The 24,360-nt window shown below is 32.8% G+C and overlaps 1 protein-coding gene across 8 annotated transcripts; it reads right to left on the bottom strand.

Moving 5' to 3' along the window:
• Nucleotides 1-656: 656 nt before the first annotated feature.
• On the bottom strand, nucleotides 657-19,178 carry LOC130817860 (uncharacterized). 8 transcript variants are annotated; one of them, XR_009043871.1, is made up of 17 exons: nucleotides 18,767-19,175; nucleotides 17,717-17,794; nucleotides 13,552-13,682; nucleotides 13,369-13,434; nucleotides 13,088-13,183; nucleotides 9,210-9,263; nucleotides 8,693-8,866; nucleotides 8,473-8,597; nucleotides 8,203-8,324; nucleotides 8,042-8,124; nucleotides 3,534-3,692; nucleotides 3,250-3,378; nucleotides 2,894-3,064; nucleotides 2,667-2,761; nucleotides 2,471-2,568; nucleotides 941-1,111; nucleotides 657-823 (listed from the first exon to the last, which is right to left on the bottom strand). XR_009043871.1 is itself a non-coding variant. In XM_057683808.1 (17 exons), the coding sequence occupies exons 4-16, from the start codon at nucleotides 13,384-13,386 to the stop codon at nucleotides 1,002-1,004; spliced, it is 1,434 nt and encodes a 477-aa protein (XP_057539791.1). In that variant the 5' UTR covers nucleotides 13,387-13,434; nucleotides 13,552-13,682; nucleotides 17,717-17,794; nucleotides 18,767-19,175; the 3' UTR covers nucleotides 657-823; nucleotides 968-1,001. The 8 variants fall into 8 exon arrangements, 6 of the variants coding, with proteins under 6 accessions (XP_057539791.1, XP_057539792.1, XP_057539790.1 ...); XM_057683808.1 differs by having other exon boundaries at nucleotides 968-1,111; XR_009043872.1 differs by lacking the exon at nucleotides 9,210-9,263 and having other exon boundaries at nucleotides 18,767-19,173.
• Nucleotides 19,179-24,360: the final 5,182 nt, after the last annotated feature.

Raw genomic sequence — 24,360 nt, 5'->3', positions numbered from 1 at the left:
AATGAACACATAGTAAAATAAAAATGAGCACCTTTGCCTTTTAAAGTGATCATATAGGCCTTAAAAGTGATTATATAGACATTAAAAACAATCACATAAGTCTTATAAAAAGTGATCACATAAACTTCAAAAATGAAAATATAGTAAAATAAAAATGAGCACATTGGCCTTTTAAAGTGATCCTATAGGCTTTAAAAGTAATCATATAGGCATTAAAAATGATCACATAAGCCTTACAAAAAAGTGATCACATATAATAGCTTCCTAATTTTAGGACAGTCCTAAACAAGAATTTGTAATAAATTATAAATAGTCAATTATAATTTTTTAAGTCAAAATTAATCACTTTAAAAAGATTATAATTAATCCATTTAAGATTATATACTTTAAGTTAAAATTGATCATTCAAATATTAGTATTGATCACTTTTAGAGGAAAATTAAATTTGTTTTTATATTTTTGATCAGTTTTAACTTTTAAAAGATACCAATTAGTAATCGTGTATTGTAAAACTTATAATTTGGTAGATTGTCCTACTCTTATTCACTTGTATGAGTGATCTCTCGGTAAGGCGGTTTTCTCGCAAGACCTGCTAAATAAAAATTATAAGGCAGAAATTCTCAAAATTGTTAATCATTCTAGGGATCCATGGAAGCTTTAGTTCAAATCATTCTCAAAATTATAACATCAATTTTTTTTTTTTTTGCCGACATACTTGATTCAGTTCAATTCAATACATATTATAGACCATAAATAAATGCAAGTAACGCCTTTAGCCAAAGGCAAGCTCTAATATGAAACACAACCTTAATTGGAATGTAACCTGAAAAAGGAAAAAATAAATCCGATCAAAGCTCATGCTAAACTAATCATAAAAAATATTCAAGCTATACTTCAAGAGAACCTCAAAAAAGCTAATGTAAAAATTAAAATATATTACAATGTACAAAATGTGGCAGCAATATACAAAATGAGTGTGTCCTGAATGTTGAAGGATGAGATCATCGAAATCGTCGAGGGCAATACTTTGGATGGAGGTCACTAAGCAATTCTCCAAGCTCAATAGTAGTAGCAGTGCTAAGAAATACATTATTCCATATCCTGCAAAGCTCTGCATGATGAATATCAAGTTAGCCTATATTTCACCGATCAAATCAAGCAAACACAATTACAAATCTGTCCACAAATTTTCATTAATTAAGCTTTCCTCTGTACTTGAAGTGAAATCCTGCCTCAGTTCTCCTCAAGTCACTACGTTTCTATTTATGACGATCAACTCTATCTATCTTTTCATCTCATCCATACATTTCTTTCGTGTATGTGTTTCTGGTTTTTTTTTCTCCCAGTAACAACCAACCAAATTTAATCGGTGTATTCTTTTAAACATAAAACTAGTAAACTGTATTTTGTTTATTCTGCTAACTTGTAAACGACTGATGGTTTAATTTTTGGTTCAAGTCTCTATTTTGATAAATACATAAATTGCTTATTGTGTCATTCTATTTTAATACAACATCCCTTCTAATTCACTCTAAATCCACAAACATTTACGTCTATACTAATTTTCAATAAGATTTGGTGTTACCATTTCTTTCTCGTGCAAAGAATTCAAGAAATCAAGTCATTTAAAATCATCTTAGAAAACGTTATGCTTCTGCTGAAAAGCTATTCTCACTTCTCAGTGAGATAATCATGAACGGCAATAAGAAGGTTAAGAATTACGCGTAAGTAAGAATCAAGGAGGACAGACCTGATTTTTCAGATGTTCAATATAAACTAACCTAGTTTAACGCAACTAAGCTAATTTATAACATCCAAAGTCAACTAAGCACGTTCAATATAAACATTAGTGAGCCACATTCACCAGAGGACTTCCAAATTTAACGCGACTAAGCTAATTTATAACATCAAAGGTAAACTAAGCACCAGAGTTGTTAACGGGGAAATAGCTTCCGTGCTCCAAAAATCTTACAAGAAAACAAAATCCAAAAAGTAAAACTCCACAAGATATAAGCCTAAACTTTCTTAATCCATGAATGTAAGATATGGGACTATTAATTAGCCTCTAAGCTCTAGCTATTTCGAATAAGATACTCCATGAAAACTTTCAGTACTCCTGAATTGACATCATAGTTGCCAGTACTCCATCATACAATTTGATGAAACTGGAAACTGCAACATACAAACCTTATTACTCCAGGTTTAAGACACATAAAGACAACATTTATTGCACATAAATGCAATCACCTTGTGATAGATTAGGTTTTATTCCAGTTTTTCTTATTTTATTATCCATGTAACCAAATTCAAAGCCTCCTTTGATAACCCTGAACTCTAAATGGCTTCTTTAGTAACTATTTGTCCAGAACCATTTCTAGACAAACATCGTAAGTTCATACGCAGGAGCTAGAAATCATAATATCCAATCATGAAGATGTTACAAGCTTGTAAATTTTAATAATGCACATACCGTCCCTGTCTACTGGAGGAAGGCACAAAATGATCATGTCAAATCTTGGGATCTTCGTCAAATTTTGCAGATAGCTGACAGCAAGCTCAGTCTCGTCACTTCCATAAGATGCAGCAAAGAATATGGATAATTAGACATAATAGGATCTAATACATAGTATAAATAATTCAGCTCGGAACATGACACCTTGACTTACACAAAAAAGGATGCAACACATTTGACAATATCGATAAGTAAGGGGGCAGTTAAAGCATTCTTAAAAATCTGTGGCAATGTATCTGGTCGAGTGGCCTACACATTGAAAAAACACAAGAAAAATACATCATCAGTGGCTCCAAATAGAAAAAGGCCAACTTAAACAACCCACAAAAAGTATCAATTCCATATTATCAAGCATTAGAGCAAGATTCAACGTTTGCAAACCTTCAACATACGAGCTTGTAAAGAACGGTCACCACAAAGTCCTTTCCAAGTAATTTCAAACTGATAAGCTGATTTTGGGGTACTGATAGTTGTAGCAGCATCTGCTATGGCTCGAGATGCAGCCCGAGAAGCAAGCTCTTGAAATGATGTCCCCAACTCTTTTTTCCCACTCTTTTTTTTCAGCACAAGGAAAAAAGGTCAGTTGTGAATTACCATTTAATGTCCTAAAAAATTTATGAAACGCAGACTTTGTAAAAATACACCAAAATAAAACCATGGACGAAGATGATGAACAAAAACTATTTAAAGTTGTCATGCAATGCATATGGCGTTTCATATACATGAAGCAAACATACCAAAGGAGAATTGCTTGATGCAATGCCATGCAAGCCATTTAATTTTTGCCTGTTTCTATCACCAGATGTTTTGATTTTGACATCTCTCTCTCCAGAATCAGGAGTTTTGTTCAAAGACAGCTGTTGATTCTTCAGAAAAAAAACATTAGCGATTAAAATGCAACACATGAAAAAACTTAAAGTCTGAAGAAATTTCATGCCATATTTTCATAATAATTTTTTTTTTTGAATGAGAACAAATTTTCAAAATGACCCAGAAACCAATTCAGACATTAAAATCTTACTGGGATGTTATCTGGAAGAACATCAACTCCCACTTTATTACTTCGTTCAGACGCACACAGAGTAGGTTTTTCATATCCATTGTCATCTACCTGTTTCTCAATTTCTTTCACCCTAGGCACAGCTCTTGTATCTGTTCCCGCTGCTTTTGCAAGAATTGCCTACATAAAATTTCTAAAGGCTTTAACACACTATCATTACATGCGAAATAAAAAATAAAAAAATAAAGAGTATGCTAGCAGAATAAGAGTGATACACAGGCCTAGAGGATCCAACATGTAGCAGAGTAGGAGACACACCCACATTATTTTCAATTTTTCTTATGACATAAGATGTGAGAATAATTTACTTTGGTTGTCATGTCACTATCCTACCCTATGTTGCACGGAACGAACGTTCGATCTGATACGAGAGACGTAAATGATAAATTTAAGTTTCGATAACGTAAGACACGAAATGTAATCCAATCTTACAAAAATAACAACATTTTTATGTTAAAGCTCTAAATCCAATTTTTGGATCATCAAATCAAGTATATAAATCATAAAAATAAATCTAAAAAAAAAAAAAAAGAATAACCAACCATAGCAATAAATATGAACATTTTAATTCCATGTCACAACTTCTTTCGACCTTAATTCCTCCAATCTTCAACTCTCAAGCCTTCCAACCTTATAGTGGATCATCAAGATAGGTACTCTCGGGATCGATATCCCATATTCTACAAGGACCTTCCACACAAGCTCGAGTGAAATGCAATAAAAACCTTATACTCTAATAGCAATTTCTACAAGTTTCAGTCTCAGCACCATAAGAAGACCATCATGAGATGACACTCATTTTTGTAGCATCATTGTGAGCAGCTGCAGTTCCAAATATCCTTGTTTGTTCCGAAATATGGCCAACTATTGATTTTCGTTTTCAACTTCCCCGATTTTATCTAATGTTTTTAAACACAAATAACAACTTCTCTATCTTATGTTCTGGTGAATAAGGCCAATAATATACATGTATGATCGTATGATCATACTGTAGATCATACTATGCTTGTATGATCATGATCGTACTATAGATCAACTAAAAGTAGATAATGTAAAGTTTTTGCCAAGAAAAATACTAAAGAAACAGAGTAAGAGATGTCTTCAGATGCGGGGAATACTTTGACAAAGATGAAAACTTGTAATATTCGAATTGCTAATGAGATTTTAGGAGAATCAAGTAGTACTTTCGTGGTAAAGGATATACATGATAGAATCAAAAGGTGTTTGACAAATTAGATTCTAAAGAAAAAGAACAAGATATTTATAGAATGGAAAGAGGCGGCAAGAAAAAACTAATGACATAGGTGTAGTGAAGTATATTATGGATAAGAATAAGATAATTCTAGTTCAGGGCGTAAACATCAAGGATTGATGGAGAAAGTATTTTGATGAGCTATTTAATAGAAAACAAGGAAACATTATAGGGACACAACAATTATTTCCTTAGATCAAAGTAGAGAAATTATGCAAAGAAAATAAAAATTAGAAATGGTTAGGGTGTTGAAGAAAATAAAGCTAAAGAAAGCATTTGGGACATTTTGTATACCTATTGAGATATGGAGATGTTTAGGAATGATTGGAGTGACTTGGCTAATGATCTATTCAACAATATTTGAAAGACAAACAAAATGCCCAATGACTTGAGAAGAAGTACTCAAGTGCCTATTTATAAGAACAAAAGATATGTCTAAGATTACATTAACTATAGAGAAATAAAACTCATGAGCCATGCTATGAAGTTGTGGGAAAGAATGACACAGATACATATGAGGAGATGTACCTCCATATCCGGGAACCAATTTGAATTTATGTCAAGGTGAACTAAAATGGAAGCAATTCATTTTATGAGAGAAATGGAGTACTATAGAACTAGAAAAAGAGACTTGCACATGGTATTTATTGACTTGGCATTAGCATACGACAAGGTATCAAGAGAAGTACATTAGATGGAAATAACAAAGAAGGGCACTCAAGAAATACATTAATATAACGCAAAAGTATGTATCGAGAAGTAAGAAGAATGTTAGGGCATGAGGAGCGGCAACATAGGATTTTGCAATCACAATTGGCCAACAAGGCTTGACACTGAGCCTCACTTTTCGTAGAGGATCTTGATCGATACAAGGAGACATCCCATGGTGCATGTCGTATGCTGATGACATTATTTTGGTAGATAAGACCGGGAACATTGCAATTGCTATGTTAGAATGATAGAGACAAGAGTGGGATTCATAAGATTTTAAATTAAGTCGGCATAAGACAAAGTACATGGAGTTTAATTTTAGCATAAACACAATATTGAGAGGCACTGTGAAGTTAGAAGAGAAAGAAACTGCTTCAAGTGGATGCTTCAAATACCTTGAGTCCATATTAAGAATACTTGGGGCATCCAACAAGATGTTACCCATAGGATTAAGTGTGAGAGCCAAATATAGAGAATATTGGTTCTAAAACATGGTTGGAAGGCACCCTTACTTGATATCATTAAGATATAGACACGTCTAAATATAAAGCTATGGATAATGAACTATTGGTTCTACATATCAATTGAAGACTCGAAAGATAAAATGTATTGTATTTGTGTGCATGCTTTGAAGCCTTACACACTCTATGGCATGAGGTGTGCTTCAACAAGAAAACGGTCAACGCACACTATCTAGCACCATATAAACCTCCTAATGGGAAGAATTAAAAAACTGAAGGTTATTGAGAGGAAATTGAAAAATTTTCCAACCTTAAATTCTTGGTACTGTGGTTGTCAATCGAATAAAAAAAAATTTTAAAAAAAAAAAAAAAAAAACATGTTTCTATAGTGGTGCTTGAAAATAGAGCATAAATAATCAAAGAATAGAAGTGGCCATTTGTTGGATTTTTAATAAGAATTATCTTAGTAAGTCCCACAGAACAAAAACTTTTTTATTAACTTTGCAATCTGACATTATAGTGTTACACGGTCTCTATGAAGCAGTATTTTTTAACCAACTAGTACTTAAAAAGGCGCAAGGGAAGAAGTTAAAAGCTCCAGGAAATAAAAAAAGAATACGCGAGACTTCAAGATTATATCAAAAGGATATATGTCAACTTATTTCTCTCAGCTTTTCTTATTTTGTAAATGGGGAATTTGGGACAATTCTTTCCCAGAATAGAAGATGGTATGGTGTGGATGAGAATAGAAACGCAGGACGCTATCTAAGGTGACTTTTCTGATGGTATCATTAGCCTTTTTCTATTACGCTGCATGAGACATACTAGTAAAACCCTAAATGTTTCTAGAAGAATATGAAAGAGGAAACACACAAGCATATACAAAATATAAAAAATTTAGATGGAATACGGACTTCAATTCAGCTCTATTTAAAAAGTGGATCACAACAAACATACCACTTCATCATTCATACCAGTCACAATGGACCCATCAAGGTTTATAAATGGTGTGAGCACAGAATTAATGGTCATGGCATTAGCCGTTAATAATTTAAGATTAATTGATCCACAATTACAAATGATCTACTTTAAATAGACGCTATTGTATTAGCACATTCCCCAACCAACCTCCATCATCGAGTCTCATCGCACACAAGTGGTAAGGGTAGAGTATGAAAAAGAGAAACAACTGGACTCAGGCAGTTGTATCACATTTGTTTTTAATATTAAAACTCAACATGTAAATCCAGAACTTTCTTGTTTGTGCACTTCATCTTTTCCTCCTTTTTTCCCGGTGCATTAATTTTTTTCCTTCTCTCTCCTCTCATTCTCTCCTCTCCTGATGAACCATTCAACTGCAATTTGGGATTCCATGGCCGAGATTAAGGCTATAACAGTTTTTCTTAGGGGTGTAAGTAATTTGATGAAAAATTGAATACCGAACCAAACCAAATCGAATAAGTAATTTCGTTTGACTATATTTTAAATTTGGTTTGGTTTGGACTGAATTTTTATTATAATTCGGTGTTGGGTTTGGACTCGATCTAAGGTCCAACAAAACCGAAAAACCGAAAAAACCAAAATGTTAAAGACATGTTACATTTTTAGATTTTTGTTAAAAGTTTTTTACTTGTTGAAATTAAAAACCCTAAAATTATTAATATCTATTTAGGAGCTTTAGAAAGAATAATTTTAAAACAATACATGCAAATTTGACTTTCGATGTAAAATATACAAATCATTGCAATTCGATATATTCGGTTCAATTTGGATTAGTATTTTAAAATTCGGTTTGGTTCAATTTGGATTATAAATATTATGATTTCGATTTGGACTGAAAATATCAAAACGAGTTCTATTCGGTTTGATTTGGATTTGTATCGAATCTAAACCAAAAACCAAACTTTCACCCCTAGTTTTTCTAATGTTTGATGAATAAGGTCTCTACAAATAATATCAAACTAGGGCATGAATAACAATTTCAATTCGAAAGTCCTAAGCTTCATTTTGAATGTTCACTTGTCAAAAAGAGTAAATAAATTCACCTTCTCAAGCAAGAACTTCACTTCAGCATGCTGTTTCTTGAGATCTACATTTTGTGGCTCTAGCCTCAACGCAAACTCAACATCTGCGAAAAGAATCAATCATTAGCTGAACACACCACTTCCTACATAGAAAAATCATAATCCCTATCAATGTAACATACCTTCTAAGGAGTCTCTCAGTTTCTTGAGCTCCTTTCTGGCTGTAGCTCGACGTGAGTATGCTTTTATATAGCGATCATCTAAGTTTAGAGCCTCTGTGCAGTCATCCTCAGCCTCTTGATATCTACATGATTCAAGTGCCAAAATTACTATGCTTGGGAGAGTTAAAAACAAATGCAGCCAAATCAAACTATTCCAACTTACAATGAATGATGAGTGATGTCTTTATCATAAGGTAAGTTACGGAGTTGTTGTCTAAAACTGAAACTTACCGCTTAATTTTGAGATAAGCCATTGCCCTATTGGCGTAAGCCACAGCTGTTGGCGACAAAGCGATGCTTCTGGAATAGCAATCAATTGCTTCATTGAACTTCTTTTGCTTAAAATATTCATTTCCCTGCAAAGGTCCGTGAAATACTAGATCAAATTAAAGCCACAAAAGGGAATGGCAGTATAATGAAGTTGGCAAAAAGTGGGACATATAAATGCTACCAAATCTTTCTCAGAGGAGGCATCCACAATATTATCGTTAGTCATGAAAGTACTCGACATATGGCTCAATGGATCATACTTTGTTGGAGGTCGATGCTGGCTCACACCACTGCTCACCAAAGTGGAGTTACTTATACCAACAGTTTGCTTATGGTCGTTCAAAACTTCAAGTTTCTGAAGAATAGATATAGTGTAGCCACCATTAAAACAAATCAGCATTCCATTTTATAAGAACAAATTAACTTAACATATAACACCCCCATTTTAGGAAAATACATACACATGAAAATAATTTTTAGCATAATTTTTTTATAGTAATTCTTACAATATCCGATGAGTAAAATGAACATCCCAAAATTTTAGAGAGCTTAAATATGCATTCAAAAACATTCTGAACATAGTTTGCCATTGGAAAACCAAAGCAGGCTTGAAAAGCCACCTTGTCAGAGAATGAAATCCATCAATCACCAAGCAAAATTCAGTTAATAGAATAACGTTTACGCTTAGAGTGGCTGACCACAAAAATCACCATCCGTAACACAAAAATCATCACCCGTAAAGTAGCAAACACCTACAATCACATAGGATGATAAGATCAAAGAATAATAAAAGTTCCAAAAAAACATACTAAATCTAAAAAGTTTATCTTATTATTTATTCGGTCAAATTAGAATTTAGTTTATCTTTCCTCCATTCGAAAAGTGATGTGGACGGAGTTAATATTTCTTATTATTTATTCGGTCAAATAGCTTCTAATTTACTTTTGTATTATGAGTAACGTGTGGTCAGGATCTTTGAGTTCATCATGGGAAATCATTGAATACACAAAAGACATAAATTAACCGAAGATGCAGAAGGAATGAGTATTCACGCTCCAGATTGCTCAGACTTAGCCCTTCTCTCAAAACAAATGTGTGGAAGTGGAGTTCTTTTCCTATATCACTCACTTTGAAGTACAGGTGGGTTTTCAACAATGTTTTCATTGGAAAAGTATTTGAAGTTCTTAATTTATGTTCTAAAGGGGTGTAAGATTAGGAACAAAAGATGGCTATTTAATCTCAATGTGGTGTGATACATGACTCAAGAAAAAGTTATCTGGTACAGGGGTGTAAGTTTGGTTTTCGGTTCGGTTACGACACAAAACCAAAATAAACCAAATTAAATTCCGTTTTCACATCTCAAGTCCAAATCCAAATCGAAATCGAATTTTTTTTAAAACCAAACTACACCGAACCAAAAGTAATCCCCTTTCACCGAATTAGACCAAAAAACCGAATTTGAAAGTTATTTAAAATGTATATGAATATGGAGCAGTATTATTAGATATGAAACAAAATGAAAACTGAAAAATTACAAAAGAAATATCAAAGAAACAAAATATAAAATTGAAGAACAAATATACATAAAAATCTAAAAAGAAAAAAGCCTAAAAAGTCTTAAATGAATATAAGAGAAATTATATAAGAATGTCACTGTTGTTGAACCAAAGATTTGAATAAGAAGACAAACGAAGACTTGATGATGAAGACATGGTAAAGCAATGATTCTCAAAGGAAGAATGCATGACTCCATTCATAAGCTTTTGGGAAAGAAATTGTAGGAGAGATAAAATCTAATTGGAAGAAGACAAACGGTATGAGGCAAAAAAAAGGGAAAGGATATTAGGGGTTAATGAAGAAGTTCAGGGTTTACTTTTGGACCGCCTATATTTTGGAAAGGGATGAGTCACTTTACGTTTGGGCCTAAAATACAAGATAGTACTCTTAAGATTTAATTATTTCGGTGCAGGTTCGATTTTTTCGTTTTTTCTTTTGTAAAACCAAATCATAAAATTTTGGTTTTTAAAATATCAATCCAAATCCAAATCATATTAGAAAAAATTCTGACCAAATTTCTTATTCGATTTGGTTAAGTTTGGTTTTCGGTTTTTAACCAAATAACTTTCACCCCTAATCTGGTACGAAAGATAATTTTTTGTTGATGTCCAAAAGGTTCTCGATGTGCCCAAAATTAAAGTTATGCTATAATGATAGTAAATTAAAGTGGGTTTGACATCTTGTGCACAAGAATATGGAAGTTAATCATTCCAAAAACTTTCGATGGGGTGTCTGAAGGGACGTTATACCCCATCGTGAACCTAAAGAAAAAAGGTATCCCGAGTCTTCCAATTGTGTGGGATTTGGAGTTGATAAAACTCACCTATATACACTTAAAGGTTGCTATTGGGTTGTGAGCTTTTAAACGTTATAATATAATAACTTTAGCTCGAAGGAGACAAGTTTAACGTTTATGGAAAAGCACCCAAAATACAAAGAGGAGAAAAGCACCCACTCAATACGTACAGCAATTTCGAACATGTCAACAACAAAAAGCTTCATACTAGTCCCTTTGATGGACTTTTACAGCCTCTACATTTAGCCTCAAGTGTATGGGAGCACATTTCTATGGATTTTGTGGAAGGCCTTCCCAAGTCGAATGGTCTTAATACAGTCTTTGTGGTTGTTAATCATTTTACCAAATACACACTTTCTTAGGCTCAAAAACCCCTTTAGGGTTGTTTCTCTAGCAGCTTTGTTTATCAAGGAGGTCCTATCTTTACATGGTTTCCCCTCTTCTATTGTGGAAAACATGGATAGGGTGTTCTTAAGTTGTTTTTGGAGGGAATTATGCAGACTTCATGGCACCAAACTAATTCGTGGCATGGCATTTCACCCACAAACCGATGGTCAAATAAAGATCATCAACAAAGCTTTGGAGACTTACCTAAGATGCTTCCTTGTTAGTAAACCTAAACAATGGGCCAAATGCCTTACGTGGGCTGAATTTTGTTACAATACAGCCCCTCATTCATCCAACGTATATCCCCATTCCATGCATTATATGGGAAGCCTCCTCCACATTTAGTACGCTTTGGGCATGGACACACTCTAGTTGATAGTGTTGAGCACTTACTCCAAGAGAGTGATGCCATATTGGATGAAATTCAATTCTCTTTGGTCAAAGCTCATCAAAACATGATACATTATGCCAATTCCAAACGACGTGATGTGATTTCTTTCCAAAAGTGATGTTTTTCTGAAGCTTTAACCATATCGTCAACACTCTCTTGCTCAACGCCCTCTCATAAAAAGTTGTCCCCAAGTTACTATGGCCCGTATAAGATCACTCAAAGGGTGGGTAAATTGGCGTATAGCTCGGCCCTACCTTCTCACAACCTCATCCATCTTGTTTTCCATGTTTCGCAATTGAAACCAGTTGTTGGCATTTCAAAGTCAGCTAATATTCCCCCTCACCTTTCTAATGACTTGGCTTTTGTCACTGTTCTGGAGGAGATCTTCGCTTTACGTCAATCTAGTCCATCCATTTGGTAAATTCTGGTTCAAAGGCAAGGATTATCTTCGTTTGAAGCCACTTAGGAGGACTACCATAATTTGCTTGCTACCTTTCCTAACTCTCACCTTGAGGACAAGGTGCAACTTCCGGCCGAGGGTAAAGTCTTACCTACACAGCATAGTAAGGGATAGAAAAGGGGGATAAAAAATGAGATAGCGGGATTGTTAACAGAATTCTATTATGAGGGGTATTAAGGGAAACCCTCTAAAAGGAGAATCTTATAACCAATCTAAGTGGGCAGCAGGTTGTAAGGCCTTGTTTAGCTCTATAAATATGATTATGTAATAATTGGTTGATAGGCAATGAAATACAATTAATCTCCTCCCTCAATTCTATATATTCTCTATTTCTTCTTTCTGATTCTTCTTCTCTCGTTCTGTACTCTCCTTCTCATCTCTAAATTCTTTCTTTCTTTCTTTAAAACATACTCTGATTAATGATTCATAACACAATCCCCTTAAGATGAAGTATTAAAGATCAATTTTTAGGTTGCAACTAGAGAAAATGTTGACAAAGTTGGATTTAATTTGTGTTCAGGTCTGTAGATGAGAATATTTAGAAGAGGGTCGCAAAGTATTTGGCATAGTTGGAGTGCAAAAAGATCTAAGAGATCATTATGGCTAAATGGGTGTAGAGTATATAATATAGTAGCTTATAGAGTAACATTGCTTATAGATTAGCAAAATAGGCTACGACTACAGTATGTGACAAAGGTTATAGCCTGATGGTGGTCCGACATGGATACTAAATGAATTTTTAACGCCATTTTCACAATCGGCATAAGTCAAACTTTCAATTTGAAAAAAACTTGATCAACTCTAACAAACAAGTTTCAAACCTAAAATTCCTAATAAAATCATCTAACAAAAAAAAATTCCTTAAAAAGCAGTCATACAAAACATTCATTTTCCTTCCATATACTACACCTTTATAGAAAACCAAACCTCCCCCATCAACTAAACAAAATTCAAGAACCAAAGTCATCCATAGAGTTGAAATTACCATTTTACCCTTGTGTGAATCCTTATTATTCAACTGGTCCTTTCCATTGAGAGTATTTTCCCAGTTTTGCAAATCATTCAAAAGACCTTCAAAATTCTAAAACAAATCACAGAATAATATTAAAATCAATTAAATTCACAACATTGATCATCATAATCTATTTCTCATATAAAAGACAATGAATTAATCCAGAAATTTGCAAAACCTGCTTACATATAAGTTGGTACCCAATATTATAATTTGAACGAGTTAAAAAGGGAAAAATTGGGTAGTAAACTTACCATAGATTGGTTAGACATTGATACAATTATTCAATGGAGGATTCTACTGCAGTTCAAACTTTAATCCTGAAAGTTTTCTCAACTATCAATCTCTATTCTCAAATCCTAAATAATCATTTAAGACACAAAAAATACAAAAGAATTGAAGATTTTAAGTTTTAGGAGAAGAAATCTCAAACTTACAAGTAGATTTGAAGAGTGGATGTGACGACTAACGACTAACAGGCGTGGTCCGCATGGATGGTGGCTACTGGTGGCGCCCCTGGAAGGCCCTGCGTGCGGTAGTGTGTGGTAACCAGTAACAGCTGGAGTGGCTGGCGGCGGGTTGTCGGGACAGAGAAAGTGAATTAGTGAAAGGGACAAAGAATTGGGAATGATTTAACTAATTCACTTTTTTTTAGTTCTATTATTTTTAGTACTATCACTTGCCTTAGTTAAATTAACTAATAGCCCGTCATGCGGACCCCCAGCGGGAGGCCCACTATGCCAAAAGCGAGGGAAACCCCATACCTCTAAATACATTTGAGTTCAACAAGCCTTGCATTTTAATTTTCACTCAATCTTTACTTCAGAAATGGTTTAACCATAAGTCATAAGCAAGAAAACATATATGTCATCAAACTCTAAGTCTTAACCAAATAAATCACGGTTATTTCCTAACGCAATGACTATGGTATATAACATGAACTCGAAATCCTATGTCCTAATGCCAATCTTAGTGGCAACTTCATCCAGAATCGAATATGTATTGAAATATCGCTCCATATTAATTTTTTTTTTTATTATTATTGGTTACATGTATTTTATCCTGATTACCGATACAAAAAAAAAACCTTTTCACTACAACCCATTTTGAAAACTTCTTAGGACTTCATTTAACGTTTCGAAACTTTCATTACCCAACTCTAGAATTCATATATTTTTGTTTTCACTGTTCGTGCGAATCACCTTTTTTTTTGTTTTTCTTTTAGCTTACCACAAAGTAATTTTCATGTCTTCCCACAACTAAGAGAACTTGCTAATAAAGTTTTCTCTCTTGATACCAAAAAAAAAGAATCAAGTCTTTTTGGGTAAAGATTCCATTATCGTAACTAAAAGACTACTTCAATATTTCATCCGAAGCAAATATTATTTTTAAAACAATTTCTACTTAACAAACACTATAATTGACGTCAAAGAACCTTTGTGGTATGTAATTCCATATTAAAGTAGTGGAAATAAACTCGATCTAGTAGTTGATAAACACATCAACATTATCATTAAGAACTATCTTTATTCTCAATTCATTCTTAAAGTCTCACAACATAATATGCTAGACTTAGAACTATCAAATATAACATCACCCAATTAGCTTAATTGTTATCCCGAAAACATCAAACTCCATCATTGTATGACTTTGAAAACATAAAAACATAAATTGATAAACATAATAATGTTACACTAAAACTCAGCATTAATGTAACTATAGTCAATTTCTAATATCAATAACCTCAATCTAACCAATTCGAAACTTGAATAGACATGGTACGCACATAAATTTCTAAATTCCTATTAGCAATACACAACCCCTATGATCAATATTAACTAGATCAATATCATAAAATGTTTTACAACACCCAGAATTTTAAAACTACATTCACGAAATTACTAATTGATCATACCAAAAGGTAACATCATCTTACAATCAAACACTATTAAGAGTCTCTTTTAACTTCAATCCATTACATTTTAACGACTTTAATTACCATAATCCTTCAAAACATGTGACATGTCCTAAGATCCCAGTTGAACTCGACCTTCTCTATAGTTATTACCTAATCACACCATTATCTTTAAATATAAAACTATTTCATAAGTTTGAATTTATTCACAATGACGTGTAACTTTTTATCATATTATATATGTTGTTCTTATTCTTATTTAAAACACTTATACTCTTGCTTGTACGACTACTAGGCCTAACAGTGTCATTACGATAACCTCAATTATTAATTAAAAGGTTTCAGACAATAATGCAAAATATATTGATGTTATACTTCTACAAGCATATTCATATATGTTTCACATTAAATTACTCATAGAGTTATATTAGACACATTTTATAATAGCATTTCATATTTAGCCTTAAAAAGTCCAACACTTAAGTAGAAATTGAAAATTGCATCAATTTACATTTCCCTTGTAATTTTAGCAATTTACAACTTAGTCAAAAATCACCAATTGGTATCATCACCACAACAAAAGTAATCAAAAAGAACTTCATCGTCATTTGATTAACTAAGAAAAAACTCAAGACTAAGATGAACTAATAAGCTTGTCGAAATAAAATTTAAATAAACTACTAAAGAGTGAAAGTAAAGCACATAATCAACCAATATTATACACATACTAGTTTATGTTAAGAAAAATACACATAAATATATATATATATATATATACATATGTATATATATATATATATATATATATATATATATATATATATATATATATATATATATATATATGTATCCAAACATATAAAGCTAAGGTTATATAAGCATCACCCCTAATGAAAGTACAAGATGCCACAAACTAGCTAAGATTTCAAATATCATCTTTTATATTTGTATAGCGATAGCTTATACATAACACATAATTGCAATAATTGCTTTAAAATTGCCATACATGTTCAAAACTACTATAAAATGTCAATTGTTATGTCACAGCCATAACCATAACATAATCATAGAGAATAACCACAAAGATCGTACTCATAGGCATATAATTGCATATGCAATAATAATCAATATGCACGAACATGTATAATGCACCTAACCCAAGTCTACCCATACTCTCAAAATAGTTTAACTACAAAAAGGACCATTAAAGAAACACGAAGCGTTTAAAATAGGAATCACTGGCTCTGGTAACCACCTGTAACACCCCTGAATTTCCGACCCTCTATACGGAACCAAAAAACGCAAAGGAACGGAGGAAATTGGGGTGTTACATTAAAAATAAAATAAAATATATAATGAATAAAGAAATAAAATGGTTAAAGTTTGATTGATTTAATTAAAGGGATTAGAAAACTCCAAACAAGATTGTGCGAGAATTTCGGCAGCATCTACCCTAAAATTTGGCGCACTATAAAAAAACGACGATCAATAAAACATAATAGAAAAGAGGCATCATCGGCCTTGTAACAAAATATCACGGCGAAATGATCATCTAGTAATCTTCGGTCGACATGTTAAGCATGGATCGTGATTCCAATGTAAACGCTTGGGTTTGAAGAAAGATACGAGAATGATAAACCATTTAAACATACAAGCCACAAAAAAAACAACTCAGCAGAAATAACTTATACAAAGGAGGACATGTGCCTCAAACTCAAGATATAACCAACTTAATTAAAAAAAATATATACGTAGGCAATAAGATTAGTGTACTCTTCAAGATTCTCACTCATTTCCCCCGTATGTAATGCAAAAGAAGCTCCTATACCTGTTATGTCAAACTATGATCAAACTGCTGCTCAACATAATGACCATAGCCAAATGTATCATAGCAGGAACATCATAGAGAGTCATGAACAAACAACAACACATACACATCAGTAATCAATGAACTTATAACAATTAGAATCATAAAACAAGAGGATAGAAGACGACATAGCACAACAATAACGAATCTACTCATCTGTCTAAACACTTAAATTTACTCATGATTTCTCTTTCAACTACTAATCCCTCGAAGTATATTCAAAAGTAGTGGATTTTTCCTCTATTCATGGCAGTAACAAGGCCAAGGTTGTTATCGGCCACCCGGCGCACATGGCAAAGTATGAGCTCATACCCCCTCCAGCTGACCCTCTCGGGTCCTACCTTCGGGAAAAACTAACACACTGGTGTACCAATCCAGTGAAGAGGCCACCATATTGGGGTTTGCAAGGCCCGCATGGTAACACCTCGGTCAAGGGGCGGTATCGACCACCCAGCGCCTTATGACAAAAGTATGCTTAGACCCCCGTTACGGTGATCCCGTCGGATCTCACCAAGGGGACTACTAAATCAACTGGACATAAATCCAGTTGAGTCACGCCAACTAATCAAAATCAAGGCTCAATAACTAGGGAATCAATTCGATACCACACGCAACCATAGTACGTTCTCTACTATTTAGGAATTTGTTCTCATTGTCTCCTAGTGCTTTCATTCTACTTGCCTATACCACTATTATGACTATTCGATAGAATAGTTTACTTTCCAACTCTCTATAATTTCTAATACGATGCATATAATTACGGAATATTGATAGTACTTTGAAACAATGAATATGATAGTTAATTACTGCGTGTACATACCTGCAAGCGTCACTGCACGACTAAACGTTACAAAAGTCACCCAACTAAGGTTCTACTTTCCTCTTATGAACTGGGAACCTGTACAAGTTAGGAATAGAACTAATAAGTTCCCTTAACTACTTTGTCATACCAGCTAAAAGCCAAAGTAACCACTATCATTCATTCACGACAAGTTTTCAATTACTTCTAGCACGTACGCAACTCATTCAACACCAATCATAATCGTTAGTTCAACAATAACATAAGTCTTTCAATCGACAAAAGAATAAAAGGATTATGTGAACCGTTTCCTTACATCAACTAACTTTGAGTTATAACGATTCACATTATCTTAAAAATGAATCAACAATTCACACTTAAGTCGCGCAATGTTAAATATAACACTAATATGACATGATGACAATTCTTAAAGTGGTCGGATTGCGACATCTTTCGCTACATTCTCCAGAGCTAGAAAGACTACAATCGAGCATCACCACAAGTAACTTAACAACCTTCTACAATAAGGTGATATTATTCTCGTGGCCTTACTAAAATTATGTATTTATAAATTCAATAACGACCTACTAAGAGTACTTGTAATCCACAACAATTAGCATCCATTACTCCCAATTTGACCACCAAAATCATAACTATAGCCAAGTTTAATCAAAATCATTACTAAGTATCACAACAATAATTAATCAAGTCTTAAAACAACTCATAAGGTTAGTCAATTAATCATAACACCGCCAAAGTAGCATACAACGCACACACTACTACTAATCTCACTTCTAAATCAAACCCTAATTATTTCATGCTCAAGGATAACACCATTTCTATTACCCATGATAAGATTAAACCAAATTAATATACAATCAACACACAACCCATAACTTATAATCACACTTCAAACCCTAAATCATAAACATGTTCAATTCATCGATCAAACTCTTAACCACGAAAAAATTCAATGAAAATAATACAAAAAACAATACTAAAATCATAAACTTGATTACAATTTCAATTAAAAACAAGAGAAAATCAATTAGGGAAGAGGATATGGCTTACTTAGGTGAACAAGAGAAAGGGGTGGAGAGAAGAGTGGTTAGTGTGGTGGTGGATGGAGTCACGGCTCAGGGATGCTGCTGTCACAGCCGCTAGTTGCTGGCCGCAGGGAGTGAAGCGGTTGCTGGTGGTGGAAGGGTGGACGGCTGTTCACTGTGGTGTGGCTGCCGGTCGGGAAAAAACGCAGCGCAGCTGCTGTGGTGAGGGTCGAGATCTAAGGCCAGGGGTTGGGGAATCTTGCAGGAGGTGCCGTGCAACTGGCCGGCAGTCACAAGGGGCGGTACAACAGCCAGCCCTGGCGGTACAGTAGGGGGAGAAGGGAAGGAAGGAGGGAAAGAAAGAAGGAAGAAGGAAAGGGAAAGGGAGGCGTGTGAATTGAGTGAGGGAGGGAGTAATACCCAAGTAACTCATCCTATGGCTAATTCCACATGGTAGCCTCTGGGTTTTACGAAATACAGTGGTGGCACTTTTTAAAGAAAATTTTAAATGGTAATATTCAATTGTCACATTTAATTTTTTCGTACCCTTAAATTTAAAAAAACATTTGTTTGACCGTTATCCTTATAATTTTGAATGTCACTTAGTTGTGAATTTCGAAAGTCATTGCAACATCGTCATTGTTTCTCCTCCTTCTCTGAAATTGAACACTATCTTCTCCTCCATTGTCATTCCTTTCTCCTTCCTTCTTCGAACTCAGCCCCTACGAACTCAGTCCGTGCGAACTCAGGTACTTGTCTCTGCGAACTCATTCCTTCCTTCCTTTGTTGTGAAAGAATACTAGCGAAATTTTTTTTTTTTGATTTTTCAGTCCCTTCGATTAAACACTATTACATTAGGGTTTGTTTGTGTTTGTTGTGTTTCAGTCCCTTCGAATTTTGGTGTGGAAGTCCATGCTAAGTTAGGGTTTCGTTCTGTTTCAATGATGTTCATTGTTCATTTCTTCGAATGAATAATGAATACATGTCAATGATCTGTTGATTGCAATTAGGGTCTTTTATTGTTTTTCTTCCATAAAATTGATAGGTTGATTGGATTTGATTTGTGGATTGGAATTATCAAATTTCAGTGATGTTAATAAGTAGTCTCATAAATTAGGTGGATTGGAATTGTTGATTGGAATTGTTAATAGTGATGTTTAATATTGTTGATTTTTTTGATAAGTTGATTGGAATTATTAAATTTCAGTGATATTAATAATGTTAATTTTTTTGATAAGTTGATTGGAATTGTTGATTTTGTTGATTGGAATTATTGATTTTTTAGTTTTAAATTGTAGAATGCCTGAACATGTGGTATTACGTTTTAAATGGTTGTGTGTTGAAGTAGACTTGAATGTAGACGATAAGGATAAAGTAACTTTGCTGGATTTGGTAATGGATTGGGAAGATAAGTGCATTAAAACTAACAAGCTTATACCTAAAAATCCCTCATTTGCGTATGTTTGGCAAATGTAAAATGCACAAGCAAGGGTATGCAAGCACTATTAGATTTATTCCAAACCCTGAACATTGGCCAAAAATGCAATTCCCACTAATTAAGCCCCCAGTGATGAAGAGAGCAATTGCAAGACCTACAAAGAATATAAAGAGGGATGCAGACGAGGAAAGAAAGGGGAAAAGTTCTAAGACTGTGAAGTGTAGTAGATGCAAGGAGTTTGGACGCAATGTGAACAGCTAAGCAAAAGAAGGGTAAAAGGACGATTTCTACGCCGTCGTCTTCAAAAATATCCTAAATATAGTTATGAAGATACGTCTTAGCGTTGGAAATGCAACTTTGAACTTTGATAAGTAGTTTTTGAACTTTGAACATATGTACTAGTGCTTGAAATGCACTTTTTGAACTTTATAATACTAATTAAGTGAATATGTGTTAGTGCTTGGAAGACACCTTTTAAACTTATGAAATGCACCTTTTGACCTTATGAAATACACCGTTTGAATTATTTATTAGTGCCAACAATTAGACCTTATGAAATGCCAAAAATTTTAATGAAAACAAAATTATTACAACATTTATAGGCATTAATGAATTAAACGGTGAATTAAACGTTAAAATGGTGAATTAAACAAAAAACTGGATGCTACCATATGGAAAAAACTTATAAAATGATGAATTAAACGGAATTTAATAGGAACTTAACGAAAAATGCCACGGCAATTAGATAGTGCATAAACTGAATGCTACCATGTGGAATTTTCTTTAAAAAGTGCTACCGCCAGCATTTCATGAAAACTGGATGCTACCATGTGGAATTTCCTTTATCCTATTTATTTTATTTATTTGTTTATTTATTTATTTATTTAGTTATTTATTTATCTATATTCATCTTCTTGCGAGGGACTTTCGTGTGCTCACAAATTTAATAAAATAATAATTTTAATTCGAACCTCTTTATTTTAGTAATCGCAAATCTATACATATATGTATATTTTTTTTCTAATATTATGTTAATATTTAAATTCGTGTATGAAAGAAATTTATTAAAACTAATTCAAAATTAATTTAGTATAATTATAAAATCTCCAAAAGTTATAAAAATATTAAATAATAACGTCATAAAAATCTCGGAGTGTTACAGCTTGTTGATAGTTTTGATCCAGGTAATTGCATGTTCTCCATAGACTCTTTGAAATGCTTTCCAATTTCTGAACACGATGTATATGATGTGTTTTGCCTACCTTTGAGCTCAAACAAAAATGTAGAAATAGTTTCAAGGTGTGCCAACAAATATAATCTTGATTTCCCTTTGAAAGAACAATTTAGATCTTTTTCTGGTTTTGAAGATACGAATGCGACAATTCCTTTAGAATTGCTTTCCAATTTCTGAGCACGATGTATATGATGTGTTTTGCCTACCTTTGAGCCCAAACAAAAATGTAGAAATAGTTTCAAGGTGTGCCAACAAATATAATCCTGATTTCCCTTTGAAAGAACAATTTAGATCTCTTTTTGGTTTTGAAGATACGAATGCGGCAATTCTTTTAGAATTGCTTGAACATATGATCCCTAGGATGACTGATGGTGGGGATGAGTTCGAGCATCTTTTTGTTTTGCATGTTATTTCTTCTTTTTTAGCCCCTACCCAAAATAGAACGATTGATCTTAAGATTGTGAAGTCTATAGTTGATCCAAATATGATTAGTACATTTAATTGGTGCAAGTATGTTCTGGATCATTTTTGTGATTGTGCAGTTAGATATCGGAAAGGAAAGTTGCAATTCTTTTATGGATGCATTGTTTTGCTAGAATTTATTTATTTCCATTGTTTGAAGTTTAAGAATATCTCTCTGCCATCCTCTTTATGTCTTATCTCTCACTGGACTGATAAGGATGTATCCAAAAGAATTAAGGAGGAAGTATCTACTAATCATTTTGGTAATGGTATAATTTTGAGCACATATCCTATTAGTGAGTCCATGGTTTTTGAGAGTAGTCAAGCTGTGGGGGTAAAGGTGAACCACATTGATATTGGACATCCAAGTCTAAATGAAGAACCCTTTAGAGATCAACCACCGCAAAATGAAGAGCACGATGAGAAAATTGAGTTTCAGTAATGCAATGCGAAATTTTGATATACGTCGATTAGCTGGGGATGTAAGTATAATCTTACTTTTTTATGTTGCCTTCTTTTTTTATCTTTTTTATTTTTTTCTAATAATCACAAAATATATTATAGTTAATTCTTTTTCAACATAGTTACTCTCTTTTGAACAACACTGTAACTTATAGTGACTTCTTATTTCTTTTTGTAGGAAATATATGAGCTGCTTTTGCTTATGAAGAATGACGATCAAGTTGTGTCTGGGTTTTACATGGAGAAAATTAAATTTTTGTTAGAACAAAAATGTTCCCTGTCTTCTCCTCCTGTCACTCAACCTGATGTTCCTTCAACCTCATCTACACCTTTTTCACAAACCCAAAGTTTTTTTTATGAATCCTACCGTGATGAATACAATTAACGAGGATGTGTAATAGAGTCATTTTTCTATTACCCAATAAATATTGACGCGATGTAGGGCTAACTAGACAATGATTGTGCGCCTCTTCGAATTTTAAAACATGGTATGTTCTCTTCACTATGTCATATTTCAAAATCAATCTAGCTTTACTACCAATTTTTTTGGTTGATCTCTTATAACGTGCAACAATATCTGCACTTTTCTTAGGTTTAGGTTTTATGATACCCTCCCTACTACAAACAAAATATTTTAAGACAACACCTTTTTTTTAGGTAGTAGATGAACGTACATCAAAACCACAAATTTCAGCATATTTACTATAAAAATCTAAGGCTTTATTCTAAGTTTTCAAAAGTCATACCAACAAATGGCTTTTTATCAAACTCACAATGAGGAATCCACAATGTAGAACCATTTGGAGTAACATGTGTAATAGTTCTTGGAGTTTGAGTCCCTGTATAACAAACCAAAGTTTTTCAAAATTAAAAAAGAGAAGACAGTAACTATACATAGTCATAGTAACCTTTAGTTATAACATAGTATCTTTTTCTAAAAACATAGTAGCATTAACATTTACAACAAAGTTTTTTAAAAATTACAAAAGAGAAGACAGTAACTATACATAGTCATAGTAACCGTTATAACATAGTATCTTTTTCTATGAACATAGTAGCATTAACATTTACAGCAAAGTTTTTTCGAAATTACAAAAGAGAAGACAGTAACTATACATAGTCATAGTAACCTTTAATCATAAGATTAGTATCTTTTTCTAAGAATATAGTAGCATTAACTTTTACAGCAAAGTTTTTTCAAAATTACAAAAGAAAAGACAATAATTATACATAGTCATAGTAACCTTTAATCATAAGATTAATATCTTTTTCTAAGAATATAGTAGCATTAACTTTTACAGCAAAGTTTTTTCAAAATTACAAAAGAGAAGACAGTAACTATACATAGTCATAGTAGCCTTTCGTCATAACATAGTTTCTTTTTCTTAGAACATAGTAGCATTAACATTTACAGCAAAGTTTTTTCAAAATTACAAAAAAGAAGACAACAACAATACATAGTCATAGTAACCTTTAATCATAACATAGTATCTTTTTTTGGAAGAACATAATAGCATTACCTTTTGACAATTCTTTTTCAAGCTTGGAAGTTTTTTGTGAATCTTTCATTCTTAGCACTTGTTGTAAATCTAAATCTAAGTTTGTAAATCGAAGTCAGCAAATAAAGCGAAAATGAAAATGTGAATCTGAGTTCGAAGGTACGTTTAGTATATACAAATTAAATTTTTCTGCAAATTTTCGTGAATTAATTCGTTGTAATTTAATCTACATGAATTATTCATTTTAATTGTCAAAAACCGCATAATCTGAAATAATTTTAATTAAAATAGTAAATATTAATATTTTTAAACAAAAATTTTTCTGTACATATATATATATATATATATATATATATATATATATATATATATATATATATATATATATATATATATATATATATCTATCTATATATATATATATATATATATATATATATATATATATAAATATATATATATATATATATATATATATATATATATATATACATATATACATATATATATATATATATATATAT

Source organism: Amaranthus tricolor, chromosome 7 (genome assembly GCF_026212465.1).
Source record: "Amaranthus tricolor cultivar Red isolate AtriRed21 chromosome 7, ASM2621246v1, whole genome shotgun sequence".
NCBI classification, from domain to species: Eukaryota; Viridiplantae; Streptophyta; class Magnoliopsida; order Caryophyllales; family Amaranthaceae; genus Amaranthus; species Amaranthus tricolor.
This window is presented reverse-complemented; position numbering and strand designations above follow the sequence as displayed.